At 30.8% G+C, this 12,975-nt stretch overlaps 1 protein-coding gene across 1 annotated transcript; it reads left to right on the forward strand.

Moving 5' to 3' along the window:
• The first annotated feature begins 6,986 nt into the window (after positions 1–6,986).
• Positions 6,987–12,863, forward strand: LOC108335825 (uncharacterized). Its single transcript, XM_017571999.2, has 3 exons — positions 6,987–7,193; positions 7,878–9,726; positions 10,841–12,863. The coding sequence occupies exons 1-3, from the start codon at positions 7,120–7,122 to the stop codon at positions 12,836–12,838; spliced, it is 3,921 nt and encodes a 1,306-aa protein (XP_017427488.1). The 5' UTR covers positions 6,987–7,119; the 3' UTR covers positions 12,839–12,863.
• Positions 12,864–12,975: the final 112 nt, after the last annotated feature.

The raw sequence follows: 12,975 nt of genomic DNA on the forward strand, positions 1-12,975 counted from the left end.
TTGATGTTTCTTAATTATTAATAATTATTTATGGCCATTTATCAATGTAATATACTTTAACATTATTCTGGAATCAAAGAAAAAAATGAATTTTTAAACAGAAAGTAAATAATTTAGATATATATTCCCGTTTATACATGATTTATTTAATTCTTAGAAATAAAATCTATTAAAATCATTTATGATGTAAATTTTCGAAATTAAAAGTAATAGAAACAAGTTATCTAACATTTTTCTTTGACTTTTTATGTTTTGAAATATTAACACAGTGTTAAATAAATACTGAATGTTTGGTTTGAATATGAATTGAAATTCAAACACGTATTGAATGCATTAACACCAACAACCGGTCCAGATTCCAGAACCTTCCTTGACGACAAATGGACCCACACGTGTCGTATCAGTGGCTTACGTAGACCTTAAGTTACAATCTAACGGTGAAGAATGTGGTCAATGCCATGATCTAACGGAGAAGATTGCATGGAGGGATGAACAACAGTGGGATGTGACAGCGCCGCCAAGACATCACTTAACAAGGTTTTTCTCACTGGAAGAAAACATGAAATGTAATCATTTTTTCATGTTTCTTTATTCATATTTGTAAGTTCTGTGAATTTTTTTTTCGTTTATTCATCTCTCATTACCACATCATTTAAGTATTCCTTTTAATATTGTTAATATTCGGAAATTAAATTTGTAAGTCTCATTTGTTACTTTCTAAGTTTCAAAAGCAGCAACTTTTTCTTCACTTTATGAAAATACCATAGTTTTAATTAATTAATTAATTATTAGAGAGTTTAGTCAATATTTAAAACTATTTTGAATCAATATATCACCTAAATTATAAGTTGAGAGGACATTGAATGATATATTCTTCTAGTAGCATTTAATATTAAAATTGAAGTTATAGGTTAATGTTAGGTATATACCAAATAATACACAATCCTCCAATCTCAAATAATTCTTAATGTTGAAGTTAGAATTGCATGTCCATTAAACATTACATAATATTAAATAATTATTAGTGTTCAGATTGAAGTCAAATCTCAATTATTATCTAGATATTAAATTGCTTTGTAAGATAGAAGTGTTTAGTGTTTAATAATTAGTATTTATTGATATAACATGTTTTTTTTCCCTAACATCAGATATTTACTATATGTTGTCCATAAATAAAGAAACTACCTATTACTTACTTGAAACATCTTTAATATTTTTAACTAATTCAAAGATTTATCAAATAACAATTATTACTGTGAATTTCTTAAAAGAGTTTGTCATTATTTTCATATTTTGACGTATGAGTTTTTACCTCTCATATATATAGTTAAATATTATTTTTTAATTAGTTATTGCAAGTATGAAAATCAAGAAAGTTTAACAACAGATAACATAATTGTCGTTACACATCATTTTAATCTCATATTAAGATATTGAAAATTATATTTAACTAATAAACTTTATAAAATCAATCAATAAATAACTTATATAATATAAGTTAGTTAAATATTATTTCTTTAATTAATTATACAAGTATGAAAAATAAGAAAGTATGACAGATATTTTAATATTAAGATGTTGAAAATTATATTTAACTAATAAACCTTACAAAATCAATCAATAAATAATTTATATAATATAAATTAGTTTCATCTAATTGGCAACTCAAAAGTTTGGGAAGTCTAAAACAAATTAAAAAAAAATGAGGTCTTTTATTTATAATTTTTAAAAAAATTCTTTTTATCAACATTAATTGTTAAATTTTGTAATTAATTTTATTTAATTTTAATAATATTTTTTAATTACGACTCGTGTTAATTTCTTATTTTATTAGGATTTTCATCTCTATTAAGCTAAAGCCTGACATAAGTTAATAGTTACAAAATTCAATCCAAACATAAAATTCAATTCTTCATAAAAACAATTCAGTTATTCATTATAATATATACAAAAAGACATCATAATATATGCAAAACAACTCTCGAAATTCATAAATTGAAAAAGTACAAAAGAAACAAAACTAAGTAAAAGAAACACATTTCTAATTTTAATACAAATTAAACAAATAGAATAAAAATAACAGCAACCCAAATAAAAAAAATATATACTAACCAGAAATTAGGATAAACAAATTTGTACACATGTATTATGAAATTCAACGAATGAAATTTGTCAAAACCCTAAAAAAATGCATAACAAAATAAAATAAAGAGAAATAAATAATGAAATCAATAGAGGAGAAGTCACATTAAAAAAACAAAAAAAAATTAATTATAAGAAAATAAAGATGAGTAATCATTATATTTTTTTTAAACAAAATTATAATTGATTGAATAAAATTTTTAATTTATTAAATATCATTTTAATACTAAAAGAATTAACAAAGACACTAATGATAATTTAATTAAATTTTATTCTTAAATGTAAAGTTATTATTTAATTTAATAGATGTATATTACTATAAAAATAATTTTTTTATCAAAGATAATTCAATAATTAATTTAATAGAGGTGTATTACTACTATTTTTTGAAGCTTTTTCTTATTAAACATAAATTTGTAATTAATTTAATAAAAAATATTATTACTAAAAACAGATTTTGACATATTTTTATACCTAAAATAAATGTTTTACTTGTTTCATTTTTTAGTCAGCCTCATGTGAATATAAGATTTATAATAAAACAAAACACCAAACATATTTATTTATTTTTTTATTTATTCAAATTTCTTTGAAATGATGTGAACTTTGTTTTTAAATTCCATCAAATATCTTAAGAGGATTAAAGTGTTATTATATTACTCACTTATTTATTTTCGCCAAAATTTTTTTAACAGAGAAATTTATTCATAATTTTAAAAGAAAATAATAATAATAATAATAACAATATGATTTTGTGGTATTTATAATTTTAAACTTAATAAATGAAAACAATTTTTCTTAAAAAAGGAAAAATACATGTTAATATACCAAATAAAGGAAAACCACAAGATATGACAAAATATAGATGTTTTTAGTAACTAATTTTTAAGTTATTCATTTCATAAAAGATGTTTAGAGGATTAACATGAATAGAGGAGAATTGGTTATCCTTTCCAACTATCATTTCTCCTTCTCTAGCATTGTATATATTGGTATTGATAAAAAAACATTTTGAAAAATATGAATGGAGAAAAATTGATAATTTTTTTTTTCAATAATTGATTCTCTTTGTAAGGACCAAAAAATTTAAGAAACTGGAGAAGACATGTGTATGCACAGGATTGGACCGTTCAGTTTTCAGAGTCATATATAAATAAAAGTTTCAAAAATTTGTCTCATTCTCTGCATGCACAATCTCTCTCTCCAACCTTCTGATCTCTCTTTTTCTCCTCCTTCTCTTTAGATTTCTTTCATCTCATTTTATCTGTTTAACAATCAAATTGTGCTTAAGAAATCTAGGAGTCACGGGTTTTCTCTTTCACCAATCAAATTAGAGTTTATAGTTGGTAAGTTTCGTCCTCTTTCATTCTTGTGAAAATTCTGAAACTTTTGAGCACATGCAAGCCATGATTTTGGTTGCATGTGTTCATCAGCTTTCTCTTCTTATTTCTGATCTTATTCTTGGTCTTTTGGTTGATCTCGGTGAGCTATAGGTGGTTCTAAGATTTTATGGTGTTGTGAGAAAAATTTTGTAGTTGTTGAGCTCTTGGTCTGATTAAGAGGTAAGGGAGGCTAGTTAATTTAATAGATTTGTTTATGATGTATGAAAATACTATTTGGTTCTGCATGTATGTAAAATTGAATGATTGTGTGTTCGACATTATTGGAATGTATTGTGTTCATGTTGAATGTCTTTCTGCATAATTTCTGGTTTATGGCTGAGTGTATTGTGAGGAATGTTTAGATGTTCTTAAAGAAGTGTATAGGTTTGTATAATACAAGTTTGGAGGATTAGAAGTTGGGAAGAATGAAGGAAATTGGTAAAGATTGGTGTTGATCATAATTCTGCAAACATTCTACAGAATTATGCAGTTTCGCTGAAGTCTCCTTATTGACCGTTCGGCCTTACTATTGTGTTCGGTCTTAACTGACTTCTGCTTTTATAGAGCTTTAGTTAATGAACGATCGTCCTTATGTTAGTATTCAATTGAATATAGTGTTCGAGTATGTTTTGGTATTGCTTCTAGTATAGCGTTCGGTCTAGTATTTGTGCTAGGTCTCATACTTGTATTTCGGTTTTAACTGCGTTCGGCCTCTTGTGGGCCTTACCTGTTAATGACTGTTCGGTTATATCTTTAGTGATCAGTCTTATAGTAGTATCTGGTATCAACAATAGTGTTCGGCCTAAGTCAATAGTGTTCGGTCTAAGCTAATAGTGTTTGGCCTAAGCTATAAGTGTTCGGTCTAAGATTCAAGTGTTCGGTTTAACTTTAGTATTCGGTTGTTCTAGTGTTTGGCCCTAAAATCGTGTTCGGCTCATGCTTGAGTCTTACTCTTTAAATGACCATTCGGTCATGTTCACATATTGGGAGTGTTCTTCCGTCTGGTCTTGTTCATAGGTTATGTTGATCTTTTTCGTGCGGTCGTGCTCAAGGGTGGTGGTTGTTTTGCTGTTTGGTTCGATTTTACTTAAATGTGTTATGGATGAGGAAGTATGTTGGTATTGAAGTATGGTATGATATTTCTAACGTGATGTGAAAGAGAATTCCAAGGAGGAATGTCTCAGTGGTGGTTTCAATGTGGTAAAAGTATGAATATGGGAAGCTCAGTTTTGGCGTTCATCCTGACATTCTAATGGTCATTGATTCTCAAGTAGAGAATGATGAGGCATGTCGTGAGAATAGCAGGAGGCCCTAGCCTGTGCGGTATGTTTACATTGACCTAAGGTGAGAGATAACGGGCTAACCTCGTGTGGCAGCTGAAGGTGTTTCCAATTACTTCACCCGCGAGTGCACGAATGACCATAGCTACATATTCATACTGGTCCGGACGGTTTGGTCAAGTGGTCGGTTCAGATATGTTTATATGTTTTATATATGTGTATGAGTATTTTAACTGTTTGTTTGAATTGTATGGTTAATTGAATATTAAATTACACTAGCTTACCCTTCTTCTGTCTTGTCATGTTGTCCGTTTGGCATTCTCCTTTGCAATGATCATCTGGTGGATGTGAGCAGAGGTAGAAGATGTTTTTGTGGAGCAAGCACTGGAAGGAGATGATCTATCCGTTTAGTATAATATCGTTCAGTCTTATACATGGTTTGTGTTAGCATAGGATCTTTGTGTAAATGTTTTAATTTTTATGGGTATTTTAGGATAACTGTAAGTCAATTTTATTTATCGTTCTACATTATTGTTATGTAATGACTCTTTTATATAGTTATAAGCTATATTTTTGGGATGTTACACTCTTCTTCTTGATATTGCATAAATTGTTTTAATAAATTTAATAATAATAATAATAATAATAACAATAATAAATAATAATAATAATAATAATAAAATAATTTAAATTATTTTTATAATTAAAGATAAAATAGTAGTGATCTAATTTTATGAAATAAAACAACTTTTTTAATTTATCAAATCTATAAAATCACTCATTAATGCACTTTCCTTATATTTTATATCATTTTTTTACTATTTTTCTCTTAATTCAAACAATCATATTTTTACCTCTATTTTTCCTCAATCTCCTTAATTTCACTTCTTTCTTCAGATACATTCGCAAAATCAAACACAATCCTAGGATATTTAGTTGACCAAAGAAATTTTAATAATATTTTTTGATATAAATGGTGATAATTTATATCTCTTAACTCTGTGGCGGTAAGGAAGAAATAGGTAAGAAGTTGTGAGAAAAACAAAATTGTGTTTTAATAGAATGTAAAATTTAAAGTGAAGTGTCATTTAAAATAATAATAAATAATTAAATAAAAATGAAGCAAAATTACCTTACATTCATTTGTTAATGAACAAATTATCCTCTCTTCCCTTATCAATTCCTTTTCCCATTTTTATTTTGTTTAAAACATTCATTCTCCATCCTATATTCTGTTTGGAAAGTAAGTAAACCAAAAATATATATATATATATATATATATATATATATATATATATATATATATATATATATATATATATATATATATATTTTCAAATTCAAACTTACACAATTTTTTAATAGTTATATCAACATCTTATAATTTTTTAAACAAAATTCCTTTAGATATTTCTTATAATATATTTTTAAATTAAATTGAAATATCAAAAAATTAGTAATTAAAGTAATAACATTATAATAAAACATAAAATATTTTTATAAAATTAGAATATTTTTTATACACTTAGGAATAATAATTTATTACGAAGTTAATTATAACATATTTGTATATTTTAGACCTGTATAATTAAATTTTAGTTCCATACGAAATATTCATTAATATTCTAACACTAAATAAATAAATCAAGCAATAAAGGGTTTTATTCATGAATATTAATTTTATTTTAAAAATCAAATATTTATTTCTGATTGTATTAATTTTTTAATCCACATCATCCTCATATAGTTAGTTAACAACTAAAAAAATACGATAAACTATAACTTTTTTCACATATTATTAAAAAATAATTATTAAACATATTTAAAAGTCAAGACCATCATTGCATAATTAAAAATAAAATAATTTTATAAAATAACATACTATTACTTTATTTTCATAATAATATTTAATAAAATCTGTTATTAATTGATTAATAAATACTTTCAATGTAAAATAATTTTAAAATTAAATAACAATAGTTTATTATGAAATTCATGACATGACTGTAATGTATATACATTTTAGTTTGACTTATTAAAATTTTTGGGTTAGTAATTATAAAATTTGCCATATATGTTTTCTTAAAGTAGTTATTATTGAAGTTAATATATTTAAAATTTTTATCATTGAAAATTGAATTGATTGACCTAATTAAATAACATATTGCATATCTATAGCAGAAGGGTTTGGTTTGTTTCTGCAAATTTGTTGATATAGTGTAGAAGCATCGGGTTTGTGTGGACAGTAAGAACATCCAAAAGTTCGCTCTAACTTGGTGTTTGTGTCGTATGGGTTCCCCACCACTTTCTCTTCCATGGACCTTCAAACCCTAATCATCAACCCACTATCACTCTCCTTTTTCCTCTTCATCTCCATGTTCCGCCTTCGGTATACTTTCTTTCCATTTTCTATGATTTTCAACTTCATCGCTTTCTTCTCTCTATTTATTTATTTTATTTACTATTTCTGTGCGCCTTCTCTCTATTTTTGGTCTTCCCTCATCCTTCTTCGCATTTGCTTTAAACAGATGTTTCCTTTTTGTAGTTTTGAGTGGGATTACTGTGATTGTTGTAGGTTGAGCACGTGGTGTGTGTTTATTTTTTATTATTTATTTAACATTTGGGTTGATGGTTCGGGGAAGCTAGATTTAGAATGTTATCTTTAAGTGTTTATTACGCTTTTGTTTATTTATTTTTCGATAAATAGATTATTTGCTCTTGCATGGTCTGGTAACTGTTTAAACTTTCCGCGCAACGGTGCGGATAAGGATCCTTATCTTTTCTATTTCTAGCTTGTGAAGGCTGAATTCTAGTATTGCTTCATATTACTTTCTTTACATATTTGTTTGTTTGGACATTGTTTGATATCAGTCTAATGTGAAACACAAAAAGCTCGTGTCAAGAATCTGTAATCAATGCTACAAGGTGTAACTGCAATCGCTAAAATTTGTTCACATGTATATATGTTTTGTATTTGCATTGAAAGCATTCTCTGTTTTGGTTGTTTGCACATAATTTATGTGTGACGTGTATGGAAAAAAAATGTTCTAACCAGCATTTGTGGTTCAATCAGGGGATTGTTGCACAAAACATTCACTTCTTATGTGGTTCTGTTGTGCATCTTGTTCTGGCTCGCTGGACATGGACTGGGCTCTTTGAATGGGATAGAAAATTCACCAGATTATGATGGTTGTGCATCTTTTGAGAATAAATATGATTTGGGTTCTTTGGATACCATTGTTAGTGACTCTAGTTTAGGCCATGGCTTCTCATCTTCCCATAATTTTGAAAAGGTGTGTCCGAACAGTCATTCGTTCTGCTTTCCATCAATATTGTCTGAGTTTTCTCATAAAGAGAGAATTGTGAAGGAAGCTTCTCGAGGAGAATCTGGCGGTCAATACAACAGTCCATTTTGTGTAGAGTTACCTCAGGATAGAAGGCAGACAAGTAATGAAAGCTGGTTTTCTGAACATGGTGTGTTTAGGTTACTTAATGGAGGGGTTGTCTCATGTTCATTGAACTCCAGAGAGGGAGTAGATGAGGTACCATCTCGTCAAACTGAAGTCGCTTGTAAATATGATATTTCTTCTTGTGGATCTTCATCACTTAAGCAAAAGACGACACGCTTTTGGTCTAAAAATTCTGAGGTTTCCAAATCAAATTCTTTTGATGGTTCTGTCTCACCCAATGTAAGGATTGGCCCGACTGTACTTGACTGGGGACAGAAATACTTGTATTCTTCTTCTGCAGCTTTTTTAACTGTAACAAATACGTGCAATGATAGCTTATTAAACCTCTATGAGCCATTCAGCTCAGATTTACAGTTCTATCCTTGTAACTTCAGTGACATTTCACTTAGACCTGGTGAATCAGCTTTAATTTGTTTTGTTTTCTTCCCAAAAAGTCTTGGTTTGTCTTCAGCTAGCCTGATTTTGCAGACAAGTTCTGGTGGATTCATAGTAGAAGCTAAAGGATATGCCACAGAGTCTCCTTTCGGAGTTCAACCCCTATCAGGTGTGCAAATTTCTCCTGGTGGAAGGTTGAGCAAGAATTTTTCACTGTTCAATCCCTTTGATGAGACCCTCTATGTGGAGGAAATAACTGCCTGGATATCCATTTCTTCAGGGCATAATTATGTTGAAACCGAAGCAATTTGTAGGATAAATGATTTTCAGGGTTTTGATGCTTGGCTCTTCCCAACTATTAAGGATCGGTTGGTTGCGAATACTGGCCAATTTGGTTCACCAACTGTAGCAATCAGACCCCATAGGAACTGGAATATTGCTCCACATGGCTCTGAAACTCTCTTGGAGATGGATATTATGGTTGGATTTGAGGGAAAAATCTTTGGTGCATTTTGTTTGCATCTAGTGAGGCCCTCACAAGACACATCTGATATTATTATGGTTCCTATTGAAGCTGAAGCAGATAGCCATTCTGCCTGTGATACTGCTGGTATATTCATTTCAGCAACTCTTGAGGGTCTAGCTACATGTGATAGTGGTGAAATTGCTATCACTATCTCTCTTAGAAATGACGCTCCTTATGTTTTAAGTTTTGTTAAGGCCATAGAAGTTTCTGACACCGAGCTTTTCCGTATTAAGTTGAAAGAAGGTTTACTGCTTTTCCCTGGTACTGTTACTAAAGTTGGCATTATTTACTGTAGCCACCTGCACTTGGAGTTACATGACTTTTCACCTAAGTCCAGCTTGCAAGAGAACTGCAAACTTCTGATTCTCACTAATGACTCAAGTAGTTCCCTGATTGAGATTCCATGTGAGGACATATTATATGTCTGCTATGAACATCAAAGGAAAATATATTCATCTGTTCAAGTAGAAGGCAAGTCCAAGGATACCCAACCTGACAATTCGAGAACAGGGTATACAGGCAGAAGCATGCAGTTGCGACCAAATTTCAAGGTAAGTTGATTCTGATCTTGCTGCATGTATTCTGTTTGAGCACAAAGGTTGATGAACTGTTTATTTTATAGATAAAAGTGAAACCATTGAGTGATGAATATGGTCTATTATTTATTTATTCACTAATTTTTTAAGAATGGGGTATTTTAATTAAATCTAGGACGTATCTTGTAAATGCCTTGGAAGTATGTTCCTATGATTATTATGTAGTTTTTCCTCTGGTATCTTATTGCATAAAATACTGAACTTGACAATTATTGTAATATATATGCTTCTATTGTTGTAAGTTAATCATGTGGCATGGTGAATTTTAATTTAAATCAATTTTGGGCATTGTTAATATTTGTGTTTTAATGTTTTCATAGTTGTGTCCTCCAATCCTTTGAGAATTTTGTTTTACAGGTCTTTAGAGTTGAGAAATAAAATGGCTAGCGTGCTCAAGGATAAAGGTTTTAAATAACAATTTCAATATAATCAACCAATTAATTTTTAGGCATGAGAAAAAGTTTAGCAAATTAATTTTTAAAACTATATTACCCTGTGATACAAATAAATGGATATCCCTGTCGTCCACTTATACAGTATGCAGAAATTGTTTGCATCAAATAGTTGGTTGCCTTCTTTACCATTGTTTGAAACTTCTGTTTAACCTAGTCTTCTCCTTCTCTTTTTTCTTGACTACTACTTTTATTTCCATTTGTCTTTAAACAATTAGCTGTATAAAATAATTTGTGGTCATTACACACTGCAACAGATACTATCAGAAACAATTTTACTTAGTTTTCTTTAAATTATTAACCCATTTTTGGATAATTTACTTCGTAAGCAATTATGGGAGAAAAATAAGAAGGTGAAGAAAATAATTGAGCTCCCCGTGAACTACCTGATGCACATTAGCCTTTAGAGAAGTTACATGGGAGAACTTCTATAAAAACTAAGTGCTTAAGTTGACTTTTATCTTATGAAAGAAGTTCAATTCCTTTTACCTTGTTTCTTCTAGTATGTGCATGGGGAAGTTTATTTAAGCAAGGCCTTAGCCTACTTGATTATTGATGTTTATTTCTAGTTTCAAGTAGCCATTAAAATAAAGTCTTTCTGCTACTTTTATTTGAAGGTTTTAGAGACAGAAAATGTCGACGAACTGGTTCTTGCAAACTGGAAGTCTCAAGGAACCATGGGTGGCATGTCTGTGCTTGAAGACCGTGAAGTGTTATTTCCGATGATTCAGGTTGGAAGTTATGTCTCTAGGTGGATCACTGTAAAGAATCCCAGTCAACATCCTGTTGTGATGCAGCTTATCTTGAATTCAGGAGAAATAATTAATCAATGTAAGGGTTTAAGTGATTTATTGCACCCTTCTTCATCTAGTCATTTGGTTATTGATGAAGGTGCTACTCCAAAAAGGTATGGGTTCTCTATACCAGAGAATGCAGTAACAGAGGCATCTGTGCAACCTCATGATCATGTAACTTTGGGGCCAATAATTTTTTATCCTTCTGATAGGTGTGGGTGGAGTGGTTCGGCATTGATAAGAAATAATCTTTCAGGTGTTGAGTGGATACCTTTAAAAGGATATGGAGGGTTGCATTCTCTAGTTTTGCTGGAGAGATCTGAACATGTTGACAGTGTAGATTTTGATTTGAAAATGCCCAAGACACTCAACTTTTCTCTTTCATATACTTTACTTCACATGAAGGAGATAACTTCTACCTGTTCACAACATTTAGTGAAAGAGTTATATGCCAAAAATACTGGAGACTTGCCATTAGAGGTTAAAAGTATCAGAGTTTCTGGGAGAGACTGTGGATTGGATGGTTTTAAGATTCTATTTTGTAAGGGTTTCACTCTTGAGCCTGGGGAATCAACCAAACTTCTGATTTCACATCAAACTGATTTTTCTGCAGCTGTGGTGCGTCGAGATCTTGAACTAGTCTTGGCAACTGGTATTTTTCTGTTACCTATGAAAGCAAGTTTCCCTTACGATATGCTAGGTAACTGCAAGAGATCCATGTATTGGATGAGAGTGAAGAGATCCCTTCTAGGATTCATCCTTATTGCATCCTTAATATTTCTGATATTTTGTTTCCTATTTCCTCAAACCACTCAATCGGGCTTCTTGGATTTCTCTTGCAAGAGTGATGATAACTTAGTCCACGCCACCATAAAAAGTGCTGGAAAAACCAGTTTGTTACATCATGACCAGAGAAAAAGTAAGCTCTCTATGTCTAGCAAGATGAATCATCTAATGGAGGCCTCTAGTGGCAAATATTCATATGGTCAAGATAATCCATCTAAACTGGAAATTTCTCAGCATTTGATACAGACTTCTGACAGTCATGAACAGACTAGTCATGCATTTGATACACAAAGTGATAGGAAATTGTCATGCACAGATGTTCAGAGCTTTGATCCAATGAAAACATCTCAGTTGGCTTATCTCACAGTCAAAACTGGTAAAGAAAAGGGTAGAAGAAAAAGGAGGAAGAGTCTCGGTGCCAAATTAGCGGCACTGTCTGAAGTTTCAAGTAGTCAAAGTGGGAATTCTACACCCTCATCACCTTTGTCCCCTACACTCTCTGCTACTCCTAAATGTAACTGGTCACTGTCTCTAGATGTAGAGCAACCTTCCGAGGCTCATAGTTCAATGACACAGGTGGCTGCCCAGCATTCTTCCAATGACCAACCTTCTGCCCTGGCTGCTGAGTCAGATATATTGAAGCCTGCCTTTTCACAAAGATGCAGCAATAGTACGTCTTCTCAAGTGCTGCAATCAACTTCAAGTAGTGTTACCAGATTACCCGTTCAGATACCTTGTGCTACTTCTCCCATTCCTGCAAACACTTTTCCGTCTCCCTTGGGGTCAAAATCTACTGTTAACTTGCATGCTCGAGCTCCTGGATCCCAACTTCATAACCAAACAACTGTTCACTCACGGGAGGCTGGACTTTCGAATGAGTATACGTATGATATTTGGGGTGATCATTTTTCTGGACTTCACTTGTTAGTTCCAAACAGTGTTACCTCAATGAATTCAAGTCTCGTGGAAAATAATTTCGACAGCTTTTTTGTAAGAGGTCCACAAACCCTTGTGACAAATTCTCAAGAAGGTTAATAAGTTGAAAAACGACTTTATTTAACGTTCTTTCCTCCTCTCCGGGCCTATGTTAGTAACAAAAATAAAGGTCTGGATAAAGCTGTCGCAGCTGCACACGTGCACACTCACTCTGATCTATAGTAGTGTAACAGTAA

Source organism: Vigna angularis, chromosome 10 (assembly GCF_016808095.1).
Source record: "Vigna angularis cultivar LongXiaoDou No.4 chromosome 10, ASM1680809v1, whole genome shotgun sequence".
In the NCBI taxonomy this organism is placed as follows: Eukaryota; Viridiplantae; Streptophyta; class Magnoliopsida; order Fabales; family Fabaceae; genus Vigna; species Vigna angularis.

Excerpts from the sequence above, each read along its gene's own strand:
- LOC108335825 (XM_017571999.2), top strand. The coding sequence starts at position 7,120 with ATGGACCTTCAAACCCTAATCATCAACCCACTATCACTCTCCTTTTTC. Across the intron at positions 7,194-7,877 it reads ATCTCCATGTTCCGCCTTCG|GGGATTGTTGCACAAAACAT; the intron begins GTATACTTTCTT and ends TGGTTCAATCAG. Across the intron at positions 9,727-10,840 it reads AGTTGCGACCAAATTTCAAG|GTTTTAGAGACAGAAAATGT; the intron begins GTAAGTTGATTC and ends TTTTATTTGAAG.